The following is a 22,484-nucleotide window of genomic DNA, read 5'->3' on the forward strand; positions in this document are numbered from 1 at the left end:
AAGGCATCCTAAAAGGAAACTGTCAAGTCATACTATTAAAATAAAAGGGTTAATTGTGCTGACACTTTCAGGTGTTCTGGACACATTTAAAGAAAAAGCTTCATAATATTGTAATTAAAAGAATCATGCTCAGTTTAAATGCAGGGGAATACATATATGCAGTATCTTCGTGTTGAATGATATAATAGGCTCACTGCATCAGTCAGTGGTCCTAAATTTCTAACTTTCAGCAAAACCAATAACTGGTAACTGGTATATTTTCTTGTATCCACATACAGTATATGGCAGAGCTTGTCAGGAAAAATCCAGATGATATATAGGCCTTTTATATGCAGGCTTCTGTCGATACTCTTCGTTGAATGTTTATCAGAGTTTTATGCATTTACTGCAGGTCTTTGCACTTAGTCAGCACACCAAATGACGTACACTGAATATCCATTTATTGACACGACAGTATATCCAATTAAACAAAACAATTTTATTAACCAATACATAAAGAGAAGTTACAATAATCATTATTCATCAGCTTTTAACTGCCTATAAAGGCAAGGTTTGTACACAGAAATGTAGAAAAACCTACAGTGTTTCCCAATTTACATATATCTGACAGATTATATAAACTCATGATATGTATTGGTGACTAACCTTAACAAACCACTTAAATACACAACACAACCTGAGTACTTGTGGATATCAAGGATAACAATTTGTGTAATTAATCATATGGTAATGCTACACATGATGCCATACAAACCTGCTTGTCATCACTTAAAAAGTAAATCCTTTGTTAATTTTGACATTGTCATTTAGTCACATGTTTGCCTCCAGTTCATCACAGTGCTGTATCGCCTGCATCTCAGCTGACAGGAAATGACATTTCAACAGGAAATGAATCGCACCATGCGTGAAGTGTTCTGTACTGTAAGCCTACACTCTTATCAATGCATTAACTTAGCCAATGTAGTGCAGAGGATTACAAACTTAAGTCTTCTACAAACAACAAACAAATGTAATATTAGCTCAATCAGAAAGGACATTTTAAAGAGAAGGTGCACCTAAAACGTTTGTCTTATAACCAGTTTCCATAACAACCTCAGATGTAATAAGGTTAAGGTAAAGTTTGTAGTTTATATCACGAACCTCAGCGACAGGAAGAGCAGCTGACTTTCTAAATTGTTCTTAATTGCAAACACAAAAGCATATATTTACAGAAATTAGACATTTTATAAACTTTCACAGAAGAAAATATTGTACACGGAAAATGTTTTATGGTTGTTAAAAAACAAGAAAAACAAAAACATCCCAAGAGTCAAGCAATATTTTTTAGCTGCTTAAATGTTTCTGCTTTGACACACATAGATTGACAGATGAGTGTTTCACTGGAGGAAATTAAGGTGACAGATCAGTAAGTGTAATAAAAATGTGATTGTAAAAAAATGTCTTATCAAGACACTGCATCTGCAGGGAAAATGTGCCTATCACATGAGTCCAACCCCCATGTAAAGAAAATGACCAAATAGGGAGTGAAATTTATATTCAGCTAGACGGAGATGATTTCAGGCTTTTACACGCAATTGTGTCCTTTCAACTATGTTAAAAATGGGTTGATTCTATTCTAAAAAAGGCACTGAAAATCAGAAACTCAGAGGCACAAACTCCAAACCTCCAAAAAAACCTCCCAAAAATCTGTGACTAGTAGCCACAGCTCATCTTATTAAAAACATAATTCATGTACAAAAGACGTATCACTAGCTGTCGTCCCTGTAGTAAATAATTTCCTAAAACCTTGATCTTTAAAGCACACACGTTGATGTTAAACTGTAAAGTTAACTCAAACACTGCTCTACGAAAACTGCAATTTAGGAACAAAAAAAGTTAGTGTCAGGACGTCATTAAAAACAGAAAGAAAAAAAAACATGCTGAGAAAAATCATGGTGATCTCCAGTTATGTCTGTGGCTTGCAGGCTATACCACGAACGATGACTTCTGTTTGAACTCCCCCTGAAAAACAAACACACCGAACATCATTATTGGAACATGTTTCTCAAACATAGAAAAACCTGTCAGAAGAAACATATAAATCACTTGGAATAACAGCAGTGTGTTTAAAGTTGAAAACAGGCAGATTCATACGTACATCTTCTTCATCACCTCCATACACTGAAGGAGGCTGGTAGACCACACTGGGCTTTGATTTGCTGCACAGATCATTTAAAAGAACATTATGAGCTTGTCACAGAGACAGAGGATCATTTTACACGTGCAATCTGAATGAAACCTGCAAATATTTAAAAAAAAGAAAAGAAAGAAAGTGATCTTACCTTTCGCTCTTCTCTGTACAGGGAAGAAAGGAAACAAAGTCAATGGTTGGACACATTACTGTATAACACCTTGCCTTTTCCCTCCTCCCACACATGACCAAAAAACATATAGGGGTGCAGGTTACAGGAACAGGTTAGAGGAAGAGGAAGTTTAAAAAATCCTTTTAAAAGTGGTTACATTGTTTTTCCATGAAGACTTCTAAAATGCTGAATTTGCTTTAATTTAAAATGCAAATTCTGATAATGTGTTGGATTCAACTAGCTTCTTTAATTAATAGGAGAAATTATTTCATGTTGCCACTGGTCTGCCATCTGTCTAGATTTTAGAGGACCAAGATAATGTCAACATGAATACCAGAATATTGTTGATTACAGTAAATGTGGAAGTGTACACTCACTGGGCAGGTATCCTTTCCTGTTGGCGTACCAAACTCCAAGTGCCAGTAGGCCCACTAGCAGGAGAGCCACTATTACCCCAGCAACAATCCCTCCGGTGTTCATGTCACCTTGAAGAAGAGCACAAAGGACGATGACAGAAAACTTGGCATTTTTAAACTGAAAATGAAAGTTTAATGTCCTTAGTGTTGGTACGTAGCACAGTATACTGCCTGAAACTTTGTTAAAGATGATAATCTCTTGAATCTATCCACTTTTCATCCCTTTACTTATGGTAAGAATAAAAAATAAATAAAATCTGAAATCAGGTCAGGCTCAAGTGAAGAGCACTTACGGACTTCCATTCTCGCAGCTGTACAGCGCTGAGCAGGACCGGCACTGTTGGAAGCCTCACAGTAATACTCTGCTGTGTCCATCTTGTTTGAAGCAGGAAACTCCTAAGAAGACAGACAGGGTATATTCATATGAGTTATATTATTTCTAAAAGCCCATAAGATTGCAGCTGTCACAGTTTATATGGTGCAAGGTGAGATGAGTTGCAGCTAACCAGGTTGCCAGTGTATGGGTTCAGCCTGTAGGTGGCATTTTTGAAGGCCGCAATCTTGCTGGGGTCAGCAGGCAGAAGGGTGCCATCTTTGTACCACTTGTATTGGGGAGGAGGTGAGCCATCTTTGTCAAAGCAGGACAGGAGGGCTTTGTTGCCTGTTGTCACTGAGGTAGGGACCCGACACACAGGTGCAGACGGAGGCACTGTAGGACATAACATTCAGTTTTCATCAGGACCACAAAGCACAAAAATTTAAGACAAAGATGTTTGAGATAGGATATTATTTATTTTATGGCAGTGACTGTGTCTGGGTGTAGTTACAAAGGGTCCTTACCGAGAACAGTGAGCTTCACTCTGGTCTCTCCGAACTGGCCGTTGCCAGACACCTCACAGTCATACACTCCGTTATCTTTACGGGTCACTTTGGAGAATCTCAGATTTATGTTACCAAACATCTCCACTCGGCTGGCATATGGTGCTGTGGAAGAGTTGCAACATTACATAACAGACAGGAAACTTCTATCAAAGATGCAGAGTCCTCTGAATGTGTTACTTGATAATAGAAACATTTTAGCAGCTAATATGAACCAAAAAACACTGATGGGCAATCATGCTGTTTTTTCATCCTGTACAGGAATATTAGGGTTTTGCAGGAGGATGGTTTATGTAAAATATGAAGAGAGTTATGGACATTCAAAATCTATGTCTGCAGTCAAAGTTTTCAGAATGAGTTGGAGCGGATATGCACATGTCATGTACGTTGGTTGTACTTGCACAACACATTTAGAAATGATGGTATGTTATATCACACGTAATAGGCTGCAAGTACAACAATTTTTTAATCAATTATAGGAAACTGATTCTTTCCACCAAATTTCCTCAATATCTTTTAAGCTAGTTTTAGAGATGTAAAACTGACAGACAGACAAAATGACAAAAAGATCTGAAAATATTTGTCGACAAATAGACACAGACACAAACTGTAAACCCACTTACCTGTGACTTTCCTATCATAAACTATATAGGTCTGGGAGCCTTTCATGTCCTTAAATTTCCACTCAACTCTGGCATCTGCACCAAAGTCTGCCGAATAACTGCATGTAAGGTCAACCCCTAAAATAAAGACAGTTCACAATGAATCCAAAGAGAAAACACAAATGTGCTGTCTTCACTTTTATTATGTAGTGTTGGCAAATAATAAAACCCTCAAACCCTCTTTGGCAATCACAGTTATACTTTATTCCAATGATGGCACATATTAATATAACTTTTACAACCTTAACATGTATTCATACAACTACTAATCAGCCTTGTGGATATAGATATGGCTCATTTTAATGAAGTGCTTCATTGACAACCTTGCAGATTTCTAACCAAACATTACAAACCAGGCGAAATAATCCCATGGGATGTAAAATTTCATGGCATTTTCTCTATCTTCAAATGAATTTACATTTTCAGGACTCACCTTCATTCTCTTTAACCTTCACATCTGGATTGGAGGTAGTAACTGAAAAGCTGCTTACACCTGTACATAGACATTAAAATACAACAAATACAGGTAATTAGAAATTCCATTACATGTGGTCACTATAATACATCCCTGTCAAGAATGCAGTTTTATGACCAGTTCATTCATTGTTTGAGACTGCTTAAGATGTCATATAGCCTCTGAAATCCTGACATGATAGACACTGATCACCACAATTTCAAAAGTTGCCACATCTAGAGTCTCACTTCCTCTAAATGCACATAGTGTAGTGGTCTTTCTGCTGAGTTTTGTCTGCAATTCACTGCAATATCAGCCACAGACAAACAGCATCTCAAAGTGTACAACATAAGTAATAATACAAGTGTCATCTACCATGAAATGCTGACTTTCCGGTTGGATTTTAAAGGATTGAAATATGAACAGTTCAAAAACTTGGAGGCAAAATAAAAGCACTGTCATAATATTTATATGGTTGAACACAAGAAGCTGCAGCAGGCATGAAGACTGGTTGAACCAAGGCTGGGATGCAGATTACCATCACTTCTAAAGTTTTTGGGATCAGTATAGTTGTTGGTCCCCTTTGAAAAGTTCAGCAATTACCCTCAACTACAAGACAGGTTCAGGTCAAAAGAGGACCGACGGGGCATCAAGCGGGAAATCCCTACATGAATATTTTCATTACTGTTTCTGCTTTATAAACAAAAAAATGTATCAGGCCATGTCAAGACTGTTATTGATACATGAGAGGTTTAATCTCCATAATATCACTTCACAAACTGTCATGCTGTGAAAATGTGTGACGATTGATGAACACTCCCCTTGTCACACAAAGTAAACAATAGTGAGAAGCCTCCAGGGTGTGAACCAAAAAAAGTTGCTCATTCCTTTCTGCTGAGCCAGAAACCTTCAGGTGAAACTGTCAACCATCTAGCTGAAACTGGGTCTTTTCAGGGACGGCAGCACTGCTAAAGCACTATTTAGCCTGTCTCACATACATGCACAAATGCATAACATTAAACCACTTGGCATGGCTTTGACTGTTGGTAGTTACATGATTTAACTACTACCTTGTTGTCTGCCACGCCTGCGTAGGAGAAGCCCTTCAAATACAGGGAACAGCAGCACCAGCCGGTAAATCATTTGCTGTATGCTGAACAAGCCATCAACGGGGCCATTGTATTTACTACTAGATCATTTATTTTATTGTGTATATCAATATGCCATTTAATAAAATGTAATAATGACATGTTGATGTTATGTATTTTAAAGACAGCCAAATAGTTGCCTGAGATAAAATAGCACCGTCACAGTTTTGGTTTGGTGGAGAGATAAGCCTACAGTGTAAAATGAAACCAGAGCAGCCCATGGCTTCCTTGTTTGTATAGTGTGTGAGTTTCGGGCTGGAATGATTAAAGTCCTCCAGTGTAAGATACTGGCAGCACACGCAGGTTAGAGATTAATGTGGAAACTCTCATTTCAAGCCCCACAGTAGATTTCTCTGTATAGAGTAACAAGTGTAGTGTACGGATTTGAAGTCACACAGCAGACTGTACTACAGGAACCAACTGAGTATCACAACAAAGATGAACAGTAACCGCCTTGGAAAGCAGCTTGAAGAAATTTTACTTTATAAAAACACTTGTGAAAACTGAAACAGGGCATCAGTCATCAATCATCATCAATCAGTCATCGTACAGCTCTGTCTTAATTCATGTTTTTTTTTTACACATAAAAAAGATACTTAAAAGAACTTGCTTCTGAGACAGATTTCCCTAACTTCAGAGTGAATGTTCGAAGGAGAAAACATCAAAATGATGAATCTGAGCTTACATAGAGTATGTGAACAAATTAGAGACAGCAAGACAAGACAGTAAATTTAAAGCTCCAAATTTATAGTGTAAAGAAATGTTGTCAGCAATGCCCCTGTCAATAACCAAGGACATTATTTTAGGTTCTTTACTGGGAGAAAAGGAAAGTCCATCCGCCAACAAGTAAAATTCAAAATTCAGTTCAGTCTGGAATGCTGAAAACCTTGCATTCATACATACAGACTATTATTAAACACCTTCTTTACAATTACATTTGCTCATATAAATGAATAAAACAGTGACCTCATTCTGATGTATATACATGAATGAGAAAAGTGAGAACAAATGCTATATTTTCAGGAGCCCACCTCCCACATTTATTATCAAATTACAATGATATATTTTGTAAATGAGGAGGAACTAATCAACCTGGTGTCCCTTCCTCTCACACCTTTGTGTTTTATAGTTGATTACAACGATCGGGCGTTTTGCTTTATTGCTGTCATATATTTTTTTAAAAGGACATCACAACAAAACATGATGTGTCCTACGACCACAAAAAGACCAATGTTTTTCATTGCCACAAATATCAACTTCTCATTACATTCCTAAACCCACCTTCCTGTCGCCAACTAACACAAAGCAGGCCTGCATTCTGTAGACAAGGCCCAGCGTTCATTTGGAGATAATAAAACAAGTCATAAAAGCTCATTCAATATTTAGTTTAGTGCCTGTGAGCATTGGCTTGATAAATATTTACTTAAATAATAAAAATATAAAGACATTTAGCGTTGGATAGTCCTCAAACGACTGAAGTTTGCGGCCAAATACCTCACCTGTCGCTGCGCACACGAACAAAGCAACTGAGAGCAACCTGTTGACACGCATGTCGACCTATTCCTTCTTCAACAATACTCCTGGAGAATAAAACACGGACCAAAAAATTGCAAAAAAAACCTTCCTCGCGTCGAGTAAACAACCAAGCTTCGATATGTCCAACTTTTATCAACTATGTTTACAGCTTCAATACACGTCTGTTCTCGTCTGCATAGTCCGCCCAGGTGACTTCCGGGTAATAAAAGCCTCTCAGGTATCTGGGTGACGTCAGAGTGGAAAAACAGGTTTGACAGGAGCAAAACTACATAGCACATTTACAGAGAAAACAGAGCCAAGATCGCTGTTTGTAATTGGCCAGGTGATATTTGCACAGACTAAACAGACAACAGACAGTGTCTCTAAACCCTCTACCATCATTAGCGGTGGGTGAGCCGTGGCACTGATTTGTATGTATTTAACCTCCTTTACTTCTCCATTTATGAGGAAAAAAACGATGACTCAGCAGCATGGTGTGAGTGAGTCATATGCAAATTTCTCTTCCCTTATATCCATCACACCATCTTTTACATTTTTAAATCATTCTTATTTTGTGAAAGTGTTGATGATACTATGATCGAAGAAGAATAGAATGATCAAGGACAGTTTGGGAGCAGAGTATGATAAGGGAGAATGAGGTGACGAGCAAGCTGGGGTTGTGAAAAATAACAGGAGACACTGGTGTGTGTTTTGACTTCTGTAGCTCTGCCTATCTTTGTATATAATGTTCACTTGGGTGTGTGAAAGTCAGTTTCTTTTCTTTTGTGCAGAATAAATAACTAAATAGCATTGCATAAAAAAAGGTTTGCTATCTATTAATGATCATTAAAATACTTGACCCAAGTGTGTCAATAACCTCTTAAAGAAATGTAGTGAGGTTAATATCAAGGCTGCATATAGTTGATTTCACAAAATGACAGTGATACAGGTTTAAGATTGCTGAAATAAATATGACTGTCCCTACTGACATGTAAAACACAGTGTGGGGGTGATTTGCCTTATGTCCTTGACACCATTTATAAATCAATTAAAAAACTCTCACACATCTTTTGTGAGGTATTGAAGTGGGACAAGTTGATGATTGAGTCTATTACCTTGAATAAAATTGTGGCGTAAGAATGATTTTCTCTTGTTTTTTAACTGCTTTCTTCATTGTGTCTTTCCAGATCTCATAAATTACATGTAAATCCATTTTGATTCATTAATACACTATGTAGAGTAGAGAGACAGAGTTCAGGACAGTCTGACAGGAGTGATTAAAAAGCAAGACTCTGTGTTTGAATGTGGATCAAAGGCAGTTAAAGAAGCAGCAGTAAAAAGCTCAGAAAACTTCACAGATTTAGAGTGAAAAAAGGACAGGCTTATTGTGATTAATAGTTAGTTGGGATAAAGCCATACAAAATAAAACTGCTTTGTTGGTCTTGAGGTTGTCGGGGCTGCATAGCTTTCATGATCATATCTTGTTATTAGGTTACTGAATACTGAACTAACATCACCTAATAGTAAGATGACAAGACTGACAATATCAAAACATGCACACACATGCATGTACTGTAAATTATTCACATATAAATTACCAGTCTGATTTGGGGACAGCAAGTGAAGTTACTGATTTATTTGTTCTGGCTTGTTTAAACTCATGAGGAGACAAATGACTCTCAGTATTCAAACAGAAAGACAAAAATTAAACTTTTAATTTAACCCTAACCCCTCCAGACTAATTTACAAATCTAAACTCTGAACAAAAACACACAGACACACTCCCTCAGACAGTCAATGCTTGCTGTTGCTATTTACAGATAATGTACAGTCATGTATTCTGGCTGTTTGGGGCAAAGAAACACAAATGGACTGAGGTGTGATTGTCTACCTTACTACACAGAAATACAGAAATAAATAAGAAGTGCATAAATAAATCAATGTAAAAAATAAAGAAATTAAAAAATTATGGTGCCCAATTTTTTAATGTTTCATTCATTTCATGGGGGGGGGGGGGTGTCGTTAAAAACAAAAATATATTATGTTTGCCTACATTTTAACATCAAACCCAAGATCTAGATCATCGTTACAAGCCCTCATCAAGCCTGCGCCTCACATGAGGAGTTTCTGCTATTCTGCATGGTGAAGACAACTCAACGCGGTTTCTCTGGATTACAGTTATACCCAGAGATTTCACTTCTGCTGGATCCCTGCTCGGGGATAAGCTTATTGAAGATATGCAGCCGATGTGTGTGTGAGTGCAGACATACAAATTGAGGGAAATAACTCAGCAGTCATCAGCCAGCGCTGTGGTGCTGAGTGATAATGCGGATTGCGGAGACTGCTCTGCATACACACAGGCGGAGCTCGGGATAGGGATCAACTACCAGGTAGGTTGGGCTGTCTCATCTGCAGGGTTTAAAAAAATAACACAAGACTCTAACGTGTCTTTATTGAAGATTTAACATTTTCTCGGGTCTAGCAGAGACATAAGTGTGCATGGTTCTTGGAGCTGCAGTAAGGACAATATGTGGATAGAAGTCGGCAGTTTGCTGCAGTGCAAAGTCTCCGCATAGGCGTAGTCTCTTCTGCAGCCCACCCAGATGGGCACATCCAGGCCCGCTATTACTGCGCTATAGTGTGCTGCTGTTTGCGCTTTGTTTGCACGTTTAGACTTACTGTGTGTCTCTATAGGTTCTACGGGTTAAGTACTAGATACTCTAGGTTCTGTATCTTCTATAAATCTTGTGTTTTCTGCTTTAATCACGTGTGGTAGTCTGGTTCTGCATGTTCAAACTTTCCCAGGTCATCCTGTGCTGTGAAGGTTATTGATCTGATCGTACCAATCGCCATGGAACTTCACCTGTTCGCCACGGCCTGTCTCCTGTTTGGCAGGATAATGCTAACGCACCAAACTCAGAATCACAGTATGTACCATTCTTTTTTTATTCACGTATTTAAGACTGGTATGTTACTGTTATAACTACTGGCTGTCATTGGAGGGTCCTGCAGACAAAAATGAGATGTTAGGCACCCATTCGAGTAATGTAGCCTATAAAAACTCAGTGTGGATGATTCAATCAAAGAGGTGGATTGTTGCACTGAAGATCTTTTATTTTATTTTTAAATATCTTGGCTCTAATTAAAAATATAAGTAATAAAGAGATCGGATACATTTTGTGAACTCCTCCAAAACAGCCCAAAATGCAATAACACTGCACCATCGTGTCATTTCTCAATTTTACCACAGAGATCAGTAAGGATTTAATGAGGATTACGTAATCCACAAGGTTTACAGACACCTGCTTACTCCCAAAATTATGTGGATGCTTTGAATTCATGCCTTTCCACTGAGCTGAGTAGTTGATGGGGAGGGGGTGAAACTAGTATCCACACAGTGTAAGTTTCATCAACCACTTGGACTTTTTCCATGTTCATTCTCTTAATATATTGAATCACAAGCAATTTATTAAAGGTGTTTTACTTAAACTTTTAATACCTAAAATAAAACAAATATCTACAAAGACCTAAATTACTTCTATAAAATCCCAAGTGTTTTCAAAAACTGTACAAATTGGTGGCTGTGACTCATGATCCGCATGCAGGATCTTGCTTCAAATATAAATACTACATGCAAATGGAATATTTTGGGTTTTCTGAGTGTAACATCTTGGTATTTTATTCTTTGTGTCTCTTTCAGTGAACCCAGTTACCACACTTCTCTTCCCTCCACGTGGCCCTCAGATGTTTCCCTGTCTAACTTACTTGGAGCGAAATGTCAGGGTGGACTGTGAGTTCCCACCCACCTATGAGGTCCCAGGCCCCTACTGTGAGTATCGGCAGGACAGCCGGCTGGTTGGCAGCACCTACCCCAACGCCGTCATCTATGTGTCCACTGACGACCGCAGGAGGAGCAATGTCAGCCTGGTCACTCCCACCCTGTGCCGCCTCACGTGGGCACCGATGGATGATGAGAAGCCTTACACCTACACCTGCAGGGTTTACCAAGGCACTGAATGGAAGGAGAACAGCATGGCCGTGCATCACAGTGAGTAGAGTCTACTTCAACCACTCATTTAATTTCTACAAACAACAGTTGAAACAATATCTAAACTCACTTCCTGTTTCCATACAGGGATTCTTCCAATCTGCTCTGCAATAAGTGTGATGTTCAAATCTGCGCCATGGCTTTTATCACTGGTGATGTCACTTCCTGTAGCTGTGGGGCTTCTGAGTCCCTGAACTGTCCCTTTCACAGGGTAACAACTCACTGGACATTTTTTTAAACATGGTTTGTGATTCACTCTGGTTTGATGGTTGGTGGTTGACTCTGCATCATAATGAATCGTCATTTTGTAGGGTATGAAAACCCCTCCGAATAAATGACACTGAAAAACATCAAGTCATCTCCAAGGACTTTAGTACAGGAAGGAACTCACAATATTAACATAAATGACAGTGAAAACAAATGCAACAGTGAACAGTGTTTATTTTCTGTTATGATACAACTGATTCAAGACATTTGCCCGTTGTCATGATCAGGGTCCTGTCTTGATACTAACAAACATTTAGTTTTTTAAATAAAAACAGATCATTCTTATAGATTTCTATTGCATCTTGTTGATTCTGTGAACACAAATGGGTTGGCTTATAGTGGGGGTTTTCAAAGTCTGAGACTGTGGGCCTCCCATCAGACAAAGTTTGAAAAAAGGTGCTATCCCCCACTCCATCCTCCATTTTTTTTGCTTGCTTAGTTTACTTCAATTCCTGGATGCTTATGGGATCACGATTGTATTATTTGATCCCATATATCCTCAACAATTGAACCAAGATAGCCTGATATTGTTTTTTGACATACTTCAGACTACATCAACTACATAAAAAAGGTCTGTCTGAAGGTATTTATCAGTTTCTGAATCCGGAAAAGAGGGAAAAACAGTTGAATCCCCGAAAATGACTGTATCTCTGAACCGTTTCTATAACCAAATCACACATGATTAGGCTATTCCACATTATCTCCTTTTGATAACTAAAGAAATAACTAATGCAGTGTTGTTTCACTTCCATTCACTGAGTCTTCCCTGAAACAGTTTGGACCCCCTCTGGAGAGACCCACCTCCCTCTTTGAAAACCTTGGCTTATAATAGTGGAGATCATCACAACACAGATCTGGTGCTCTTGCAACATATAGCTGTATGTAAAAATGTGGAGAGCCCTATGATTGGGTTTTTTTGTGCTACAGATTCATTTCTCTCTTTGACTTCACCCCCTTATTTTAATTTGGGTTGTATTACAGTGTTACCAGTTTGCTGAACTACATTGTAACATAGACAAATATTCTGAATATTATGACTTTTGAATAACAATAATGAATGATTGCTCGGTCACTGCCTCTGCTGCTAGCTAATCTCAGATACCTTCAGCACTGTTCCTTTATTCTTCTGCACACTACATTATGTTTTGTTATGTCATTAGATCTGCACGTCTATATAGCAATATCAGAGTCTTCCCGCACCCTTTGAACAGCAATAAGACACAAATAAATAAAATGATTGGGATGAATATTTCTTACTTCAAGATCTGCACCATGTGTCACTCAGTGTCCTGCAGTCTAAAAGATCTTTTTACTGGATGTTACATGACCAATAGAGTCTGTACAAAGTGTCTGAAAACAAAGTTGTCTTTCATGTAATATTCTCCATATTAATCTATTTGTGGGAGAAAAAGACTGATGAAACTAGCAAAAATGAATGCACTTTAAATTAGAACAATAATATGAACCAATTGGAACAAACAGAAATGAAAAAAACAAAACAATGACCCACCCATTTAGCCTGTTTCTTCAGTAATAACTGACAGACCAAGAATGAATATGGTGAGAATAACAGTCGGTGGAAATATAATGTTTTGCACAATACTGAAATTCACTCTAATAATCCTGGAGTGTTTAAATTAGCTGTTGCCCATGTGCTTGTATGCAATAATGAGATAATGTATCCAGTATGTGTGTAGTATGAATGAATATTGTAGCTTCATGTGTTTTTTCAAAGCTGCTTTCATTTTAATATTTGATGTTTACATTAAAATTGCACAAGCTTCCTGCACTAACTAAACACAGATACGTTGAGGACATTTGTGCTCTTTTTATGCTGCTTACTTCATTCTGCCTAGATTTTGTTGTTTTATTTGTTTTTTACTTTGGTGTCACATTTTTCAAACATGAATTGTCTCTGCAGTGCACTTTTGTTATAAGTTGCCACCATCATCATAAGCTACGCTGCATAGTATTATTTGCAAAGAAGCACTTATTATCAAGATATGTTTATGTTTTTCAAATAGACAAATCAAGTGTTCACCAAAGGTGTGTTAAATGCAAAAGTAAAAGTATAGTAACAAATAAAGGTCTGAATACATAGTAAATGTGTCCAGTATTTTCTCTGCAAAAGTCACTACTTCCATACAACACATACATAATGTCATATAACACATACTTGTACATACTTGTTGCTAAGAACTAAGTGCATTTTCTATCAATAGAATGTATTTGCATGTGAAATCTTTAAACTGCAACAGAAAACAAATACGGTTGTAGGAAAAGTATCACACCTGGTTTCACAAATAAAGCTATACTGGGAAAACTGCAGCTGAAAACGATGTAAGTGTTATAGAAAATGGATAAATTGAAAGTTTACTCTCAAACTTAGCTAATTCAGGTCTAAAGCTCCAATTGTGTATCCAGCATGACCCAAACACAACTTCCCTTTTACACTAGGTGTCACCAAAGCGTTGTTTGACTTTTTGTGACGTTGCTTCCAGTTTTTGTCCTGCAGATGGGGCTATTGTTTTGCACCAACATGTGACAGTTCTCTAAAAGCACACAGTGTATTCATGGTATTGAGGTGATACAGGTGAGATTCTCTACTTGTCATGATGTGCTATGTGGGTCTATTTGACAGCAGATATAGCAGGAGAGTATTAACTTTTATAATGACTGCCTTCTATTCAGTTTCAGGGTGATGAAATCATATAGTTATGCATGCTCACCCTTTGTCAACACTTCAACTGAACAAAGCCATCACTAATGTGATTGAATGGTAAATGGACTGAAACATTCCCACACACATTCAAATGCTGATGGCACAGCTTTTGGGAGCAATTTGGGGTTCAGTATCTTGCCCAAGGACTCAGACATGTGGAGTGGAATAGCACTGAATAACTAGTGAAAAGTTAGTACCTTTATTCAGGTAGTGTACTGAAATACAAGGTAATGAGGTAATGTACTTAAGTATTTAGATTTTATAATACTTGATACTTATGTGATACGTACATCTAATTCATTTACATTTGAAGCATTCACTACATTTCAGAGGCAAAATGTATACTTTTACAGCACTACTTGACACCTGTATTGGTTACTGGTTACTTTGCAAATAGGTTGACTTATGAACTATGATGATGCACTGTCATAGATCAATCTATCCAGCAAAATATGAGGTACTTGTATGGTACTTATATGATCAACATTCTGTAAGAGGCCATTTTGCATGAAGAGTAACTTTATTTTTAACACTTTATAAACTTTTTGATGATAAGGCTACTTTTACTTAATGACTTACAATGGAGTATTAAACTGGCATTGCCACTTTTTTTTTAACTTATGCTTCTTCAGCTATGACTAGTCAAACTTCATAGATGAACCTGAAGATTAACTTTCATAAACTGTCATAAGAAGGTGAAACCAGCTTGGTATTTAAGCAAGATCAGTCACCTCAGATTTTTTGAGGGGAAACCCAGATCAAGTGAGGAAAAGTATTTAACTGTAGTCCAAAGGCAGCACTGTACTTGATGTTTGCCACGAGGACGATGTCTACCTCACTCTCTGGCGCTCTCTCTCTCTCTCTCTCTCTCACACACACACACAGGCTTATACAGTATTCACAATTGTGTATTCTTTGCCAACTACATGTTACTCACAGTGATGCAGCCCTGAGAGCATTTTCTTTTAATGGCGTGTGTGCATCAACCAAGATTGTGACTTACTTACACTAAAGGTTGGTCACAATGAAAGTTCTGTGTGTTCTTGATAAGGCACTTTTTCTGTACACAGGGACACATTCTGGTGAGTTTGTAACTGTGATGGTTGTCACAAGAGTGAAGTTAAAGGGTGTTAATGGAAAGGCATTGTTTTGGGGTGGGATGGCAAGAAAAAATGGAGAAGAGAGAAAAAGGATTCATTGCAGCATTTCCAAAACGGGTTCATAATAAGCAGTGTCACTAACAGTACAGATATAGCATAAACAGTTGTGTGATGTCACTTCCTGTGGTAGTAAGTTAACTGAAGCCAAGTGCAGTGGAAATATTTTCTGAACTATGTCATGGAAATGACATAGGCTTTAAGTACAAAGGAACAAATAAAAATATACTGTGCTTGGCTTCCTGTCCTTATAAACAGACTTTAATTCTGCATCATCACAGAGTGTAACAACAAAAAAATCCCCTCTCAAAATTATAAAACTGTATAGTTTCCTTCCTTGCTGAGGTACACTGTGTGCTTCTCTTGCAGTTTGCAAATCAAAATATTGTAATAACAGGAAACTACAACAAAGCAGATTATACTAGCTCTTTATAGCGTGGCATTTTACAACAAATGCCATTTACCATCTTGTCTATCTTTTACCTTATAAAGGTTCCTCTATTGAGTTATTAACACACTATGGCTTCCTATAATGTATAAACTTATTTGAACAGTTTGTCAAATTGCCAACTGTTGATTCATTTGCATGGACTTTACCAAGACCCAGCTTTGAGTCACAGGTGACCAGAGATGTTTGCACCCATACCACCAACCTGATTTTCTCGATTTCCTGTTCAAGCATCACGTGATGGCCCTGATCAGCAGGCTGCTGTCAGGTTAATCTTATCATGAATTAATCTTCATCCTGGCCTCCCCCTGAGAGACACAGAGCTGCATCACAGCTGCAATGCTTGGCGTGCATGTGCATATTGTGTTTTATATTAGCAAAGCTCCAAAGGCTCAACCCACCTAATCTGGCTTTGTGCCTGGGCCACACAGATGAATTAGCCTCGTCCCCAGCTCGCTGTGCAGCTCCTCCAGGCTACCACTCCCCCCCTGTGGAAGAAGCTATCAACAGAGGTCCATCTTATTTATACAAGCCTGGCAGGAATTATCTCCATCAAATCTGATGTGCATTAAATAAGAATTCATCTTCCACTCCACACAGATGTTAAAGGTGCAGTGTGTAGAATTAAGTGGCATAGCAGAATGGACTCGGCAGAAAGGAATATAATATTCATAAGTATGTTTTAATTAGTTTGTATACACCTGAAAATAACCTCCTTTTTTCCATTACCTTAGAATGAACTCTTTATATCTAAATAAGCCTCTTCCACAGAACCCTCATGTTGTACTGCCATGTTGTGAATGGACAAACCAAACCTGTCTCCAGACAGGGCTTTATACATTTTTCATAAGTTTCGTGATCACTGTAGGTTCTCCTATATGATTCAATTGGTTGCAATCAGCAACCTTTACTGCTTGATGCCACTAAATGCTACACACTAGTACTTTAATACAGGGTCTGCTGTTTTTTCTGCTGCTGTCAATTAAGAGAATCAACCAGGAGTGGGAGCACAGCAGGACAGCTTTAAACCACATCTGCCTCATTAGTGATTGTGGAACAAACAGAAAATCTCATCTGGTTGTGTGTCTGTGTTGTGCTGCAGCATAACTTACATTCAGAGTCACAAACATGAATGTTGTTTAATTAGACACTTACTCACATTATGTGCACTGTGCTGTTGCCTCAATTTCAGCATGTCAATCTGATATTTTAGGCATTAGACTGATGCTGTCAAATGCAATGCACAATGTCACACAAACAGAAATGTAAAATAGGCGTTCATTGTGTATACAACACTTAATATAATATTAACAATATTAACAATAAAAAGTAATTAAAATAAAGAAGACCGGAGGGCAGAAAAAACAGGAATATTTTAAAGGAATAGTTTGACATTTGGGGAAGGGTTAGTAATAACCTTTTTTCTTTTTCTTTTTTTTTTAACTACTCTCATGTCTCCATGCTAAATATGAAGCTAGAGTCAGTAGACAGGAAGACTGGAAGCAGGGTGAAACAGCTATTCTGGCTCTGCCCAAAGGCTCACAAAAATCTGAGAGTTGCTGCTAAGCTAATTTTTAAATTCAGAACTGAGTCAGGCTACCTGTTGCCAGTCTGTATGCTAAGCTATGCTAACAGTCACTTGGCTCAAGCTTTTTATGCATTGGACAGATATGAGAGTGGTATCAATCAATTTCATCAAAATGTACAATTAAGTCTTAAGTAAAAATCGCATGTTAGAGTACATGTTTTGTAACCAATGAAGCTGACAAGAAGTGCCCCAGGCTAACAAATAAAAGACAGCGGGCGTCCGTTTTACCCCACTAAGCAGCCACCCACCTAGCTTTTTCTAATGCACTTTATTGGCCAGTCAGGCAGGAGAGGTGACCTGATGTCCAGCTCTGGAAACAACAACCACTCAGGCACTATCTTTGTAATCTGCCTCCCTGCGGTTAAATGGCTCTCACCATGGGATTAATTGTGCGTGAAGCTAGCTGTGTGTGTTTAACCAGCTATTAAGAGACTACTTTGGGGAAATGGAAGAAGAGTCAATACATTACTTTTTGGAGGTGAAAAATTGTTATGCTCATATCATTCATAATCATGAACATGTGTTGACAGGTGTAATTACAAAAGTTCAATATTGAAACAGTCCGTGCTGACCAAGAGAAGATATTTCACTGGCATTAAAAGTCTAAGACTTGCTGAATAATAAAAGTGCAAATTGATTTTTTTCTGCACTATTTAAAAGATTGTAGTCTTTTTCTAACTGATTGATTAACAAAGTTGCAGACAGTACTTTGCTCCCATATGCATGAGACTGTAGCTGTAATGTGGCCTCATTTCAAACAGGAAATGAACCTGTTATCACTCACATCAAAATCAACTTTGTCAGGTTTGACAGAAACCAAAGTGTGTGCTGAGACTCCTTAGTGGCCTGCTTCCTATTTCTTCTTGCATTTCATGCTAAAGTATGGTTATTTTTTGTCCTCAGTAAAACTAGGTCTGTTTTGCATTACAGTAGAGAATAAGCTTCAGGTGGCAATGTAGGCCACATGGAAGATGACTAATTTATAATTTCTTCATATTTTGTTACTATAAATAATCAGCTTCCTGGAACTAATTCTACAGTTATGGGCGGTCATGGGTTGCAGCCTGCTCTTGGTGTGAACACCCAACTTAGGCGGCAGCTAGGTTTTACAGATGTGCTGAGCTCAGTGGAACAGGATTTTGGTCTGAAGAATGAATCCTAATTATCACCTATTCATGTAAGAAAAGGTTATAGATCTCCTCCTGTTTTAGGATTAAACCTGAAAGGCCTGTGTTTTGTTTTTGTTTGTTTGGGGGGTTTTTTTGGGGGGGGGGTGAATTTGTCATATGGAGACAGCTCTCTCACTATCACTGCACCACACAGAGCTTTTTCTTTATTGAGTGAATATTTTAAGAATTATGAACCCTATCATACAGCCTGCAAGAATCTCTACATTTATTTGACACTAATATGCTGTTTTTGGTCCTGTCAAATGTGTACAATAAAATGCATTTGGCTTTGGCGCTTTTGATGATTTTTGTGTAAGTATTCATTGTATTGATTATAGTGCCTCTTCAAATGTAACACAATGCATTTCGCTTAATTTAAAGGGTAATGTGTGAAAATGTGGGCACATAAACCATTTATTTGGGAGAACTGTTAATATATATATACTGTTATATATTGCCAATGAGTTTTAATAACTGTTGCCAGAAAAGCTAGAAAATTAGTCATCACAAATTAATCCCTTGCACCCAACAGCTGTTATTGTGTTATAAAGTTAATATGTAATTCCACACAGAGGCATGAGAGGACTGTAAAGGTCGCAGTATGATTCAGAGAAAGTGCTTGTTTGGTCATCTAACAGAGTTGTAAACCTCCTTTCTGGCAGCAGAAGGGGCTGCATCCAACATTTTTTTCTGTAACTCTTTTAAAACATACAGGTGTCAGGCCAGGTGAGCAGAGTTGAGAAAGTAAGCAGGATTTGAACTTCTCTCCCAAGCTCTTTTTTTCCATTCTTCATAAAACTACCTCCTTCACATATCATGACTAGTTAATGACTAGTTAATAGAGAAACAACTGTTAGATATTATGTAACAGGCATGTACAAAATTGTTCATGGGTATCTGTTAATTCTTATAATGGCTCTTAATGCATAGTTCTTAATAACTTCTGAATAATGAGCTAAACAGCACTTAAGCAATTACAAATCATCATTTCATTATAACCTATTAGTTTCTATTTTTGTGTCTCCTCAAGTGAATTGATGTACCATACAGTATGTTAGTATACACTGAATCATTACCTGTTTATTACTCACCAAGTTTTTGTCTGCTGGAATAGTGTGGCACAAATTGGGCAACTAATGGACAGATAATCATGAAGTAATGATTCAGTACTCCGTAACATCACAGTCATTTTTCAATTAACTAATCATAAATGAATCAACTACTTTTTTTTGTTTACCAGCAGTTAGTGCCTCATTCGCTCCTCATTTGTTCCTTGGTAACTACTCAAAATTTTGTGTACCTCATTGTAAAGTGATACTGTATGATTCTTGGCAGTGAGACCACAAAGATGAACAAAAGTACAAATTCTCTGAGAGATATGAAGGCAGTGGGATACAGCCAGAGGAGGCCATGACATCTTTTTGCCCATTTTGCAGTGGAAAGCACTTTGTGCTGCTAGCTTGAAAAGGGCTATCTAAATAAAATGATCATTATTATCATTATGCCTTCAGACAAACACATTGTACAATCTTGTTTATTTGAAGCATAATGAGAGTCTCACACTGTTTTGACAAATGCTTTCATTTAATGTAACTGAGAAAAGTTTATATATACTGCTCCACTGACACACACCCTCCATTAAGGCCCCAATTGCAAGAACCCGAGTCACAGCTCATTCGATGTAAGTTAGTCAAGAAACTGTTCTGAATGAGTCAAAGTAGGAAGGAATGAAAGAGTGCCCTGATAGACATCGAAAGTTGTGGAGGAGATACCAAAGAACTTTTATATGGGGATTTGCCCTGGGTTGATAATCTGGAAACTATTTTGCGTTGGAGGTACAGTAGGTTTTTGTTCGCTTAATATAATGTGAATCGACAAAAACCTGTTTCATTCATTTACTGAGCCACCCACGAATAAATGCTCTGACGTCATTTAGGATAACAGCTGCATGACTCCAGGGTTTGCTGTCACTGCATACATACAATTATATATATATGATTTTAAGAATTCAACACTGATCAAATCAATCAATTAAAAGGTAGTGGGTTAATTGTTGGTGTCAAATTCAAGTTCCTTTAATGACACACTTGTTGAAGCCACCGGTCAGATGTGATATCAACGTTGGTGACTCATAATTGTCTCACAGATTGGAGGAACATTTTTCAAAAGGTTATTTAAAGACAGCTGAACAAAACTACTCTAGATATGTTTCATATTTGACATGTCTGCATCTATTGTTTTTTCTATTCACATCCCGGCAATCCCCAGTTCTACCCAACCTCGAATTGAGCTCCACTGTGACCTGAAGAGACCTCTCACAATCTGAATGTGAGCATGTGGGCTGCATGTGTGCTTAATGATGGGTGTCCATCCTGCACGAGCCTCATTCCTCACAACCAGCCTCACTGTCTAAGATGCTCTGCAGCATCAAATCCACATAAAGACTTCAAGTCACGCTACATCAAGTAGTTTAAAAACACTTAAGCACGGATCACGGGCACAGTCTGCACTGAGGAAGAAGCATATCTGCCACAATTTATTGTATTTTATGGACAAACATAAACCTGAGATTCAGCTTTGCACTGATGCAAAATGAATGACTTTTTAATTAATCTATACATTAAAATTGTATTTCTTTCTGTAACAATAGGTAGCAAACACACTTCCAGGTCCACTTTTGGATAGGACACCTATTCATTCTTTAATGTTCTTAACAAGCCTAAAACTCAACAGTATTCCAGAAATTTAAATAAGTAAAAGTCCATGACATCAAATTTTGTCAGATGTCTCATATATTATAAACAGCATGAGTTTATAACACCGCTACTATATGGAAAACACATGCTATTTATTTTCTCTTCCTTTAATTGCAGGCTCACACTGTGATTTATGCATTGAATGGGTAACAGAAAAATCTAAAATCCCTGGATGTAGACATTAAAAGCAAATCAAGATGGTATGTTTTCTGAAAATCCTTACATGGGTTTAAGCATTTATGTAAAAGATTTCATATGAAAATGAGATATATTCTCTTTTTTTCATAATGAAATGTAACAGACTCAAGCACTCTCATTTGTGCATGGTAGCTATTTATTGAAATGATTCCATCAAATATTTATCTTTGCTTTGCTTTAAATAAAGTAGTAATTTTGTGCCACAATATAATGAAATTTTATTAAATGTTTCCTTCTTTCCTGGATTTCTGTCTCAAAAGATAAATACAAATGTATTGAAATAAATGTAGAATTACCCACAAATTCATGTTCAATTTTAAAATGATTTACATCGCTGTCACAAAATATTCAGTAGAAACTAATGGCTATAATCCTCAAGCACAAGAAAACATTCAAAGTTTAAAGAGATACTTCACTCTGAACCTGTCTAAGCATTAACAAAACAATATATACAAAACTCTGAAAATGAAGACAAATTCAATACATAACTCACGCAGGGAAATGGCAGGAAAAATCCCTTGAACACTTCAGAGGTAAAATATTTTGAGGTATGAGTGTTTTTATATGTAATGATATAGTTTTGGAGATACGTAAACAACCATTTGTAACACAATCATACATACAGGATAATATTTCAGTATAATCATAACAAAGTCATTAAAACCATCATATACAAAAATGTACTACTAAAGAAGATAATATGTACAGCATTGTA

At 37.4% G+C, this 22,484-nt stretch overlaps 1 protein-coding gene and 1 long non-coding RNA gene across 2 annotated transcripts; one reads left to right on the top strand and one right to left on the bottom strand.

The window, feature by feature from the left end:
* Nucleotides 1-423: 423 nt before the first annotated feature.
* Nucleotides 424-7,664, bottom strand: f11r.1 (F11 receptor, tandem duplicate 1). Its single transcript, XM_053331496.1, has 10 exons — nt 7,401-7,664; nt 4,733-4,792; nt 4,261-4,377; nt 3,599-3,742; nt 3,265-3,467; nt 3,052-3,154; nt 2,720-2,827; nt 2,322-2,334; nt 2,138-2,198; nt 424-2,001 (listed from the first exon to the last, which is right to left on the bottom strand). The coding sequence occupies exons 1-10, from the start codon at nt 7,450-7,452 to the stop codon at nt 1,966-1,968; spliced, it is 897 nt and encodes a 298-aa protein (XP_053187471.1). The 5' UTR covers nt 7,453-7,664; the 3' UTR covers nt 424-1,965.
* Nucleotides 7,665-9,781: 2,117 nt separating this feature from the next.
* LOC128371234 (uncharacterized) lies at nt 9,782-11,236 on the top strand. Its single transcript, XR_008322801.1, has 3 exons — nt 9,782-9,806; nt 10,193-10,343; nt 11,117-11,236. It is a non-coding gene; the product is annotated as an uncharacterized LOC128371234 (long non-coding RNA).
* The last annotated feature ends 11,248 nt before the right edge of the window (nt 11,237-22,484 follow it).

Source organism: Scomber japonicus, chromosome 13 (genome assembly GCF_027409825.1).
Source record: "Scomber japonicus isolate fScoJap1 chromosome 13, fScoJap1.pri, whole genome shotgun sequence".
In the NCBI taxonomy this organism is placed as follows: Eukaryota; Metazoa; Chordata; class Actinopteri; order Scombriformes; family Scombridae; genus Scomber; species Scomber japonicus.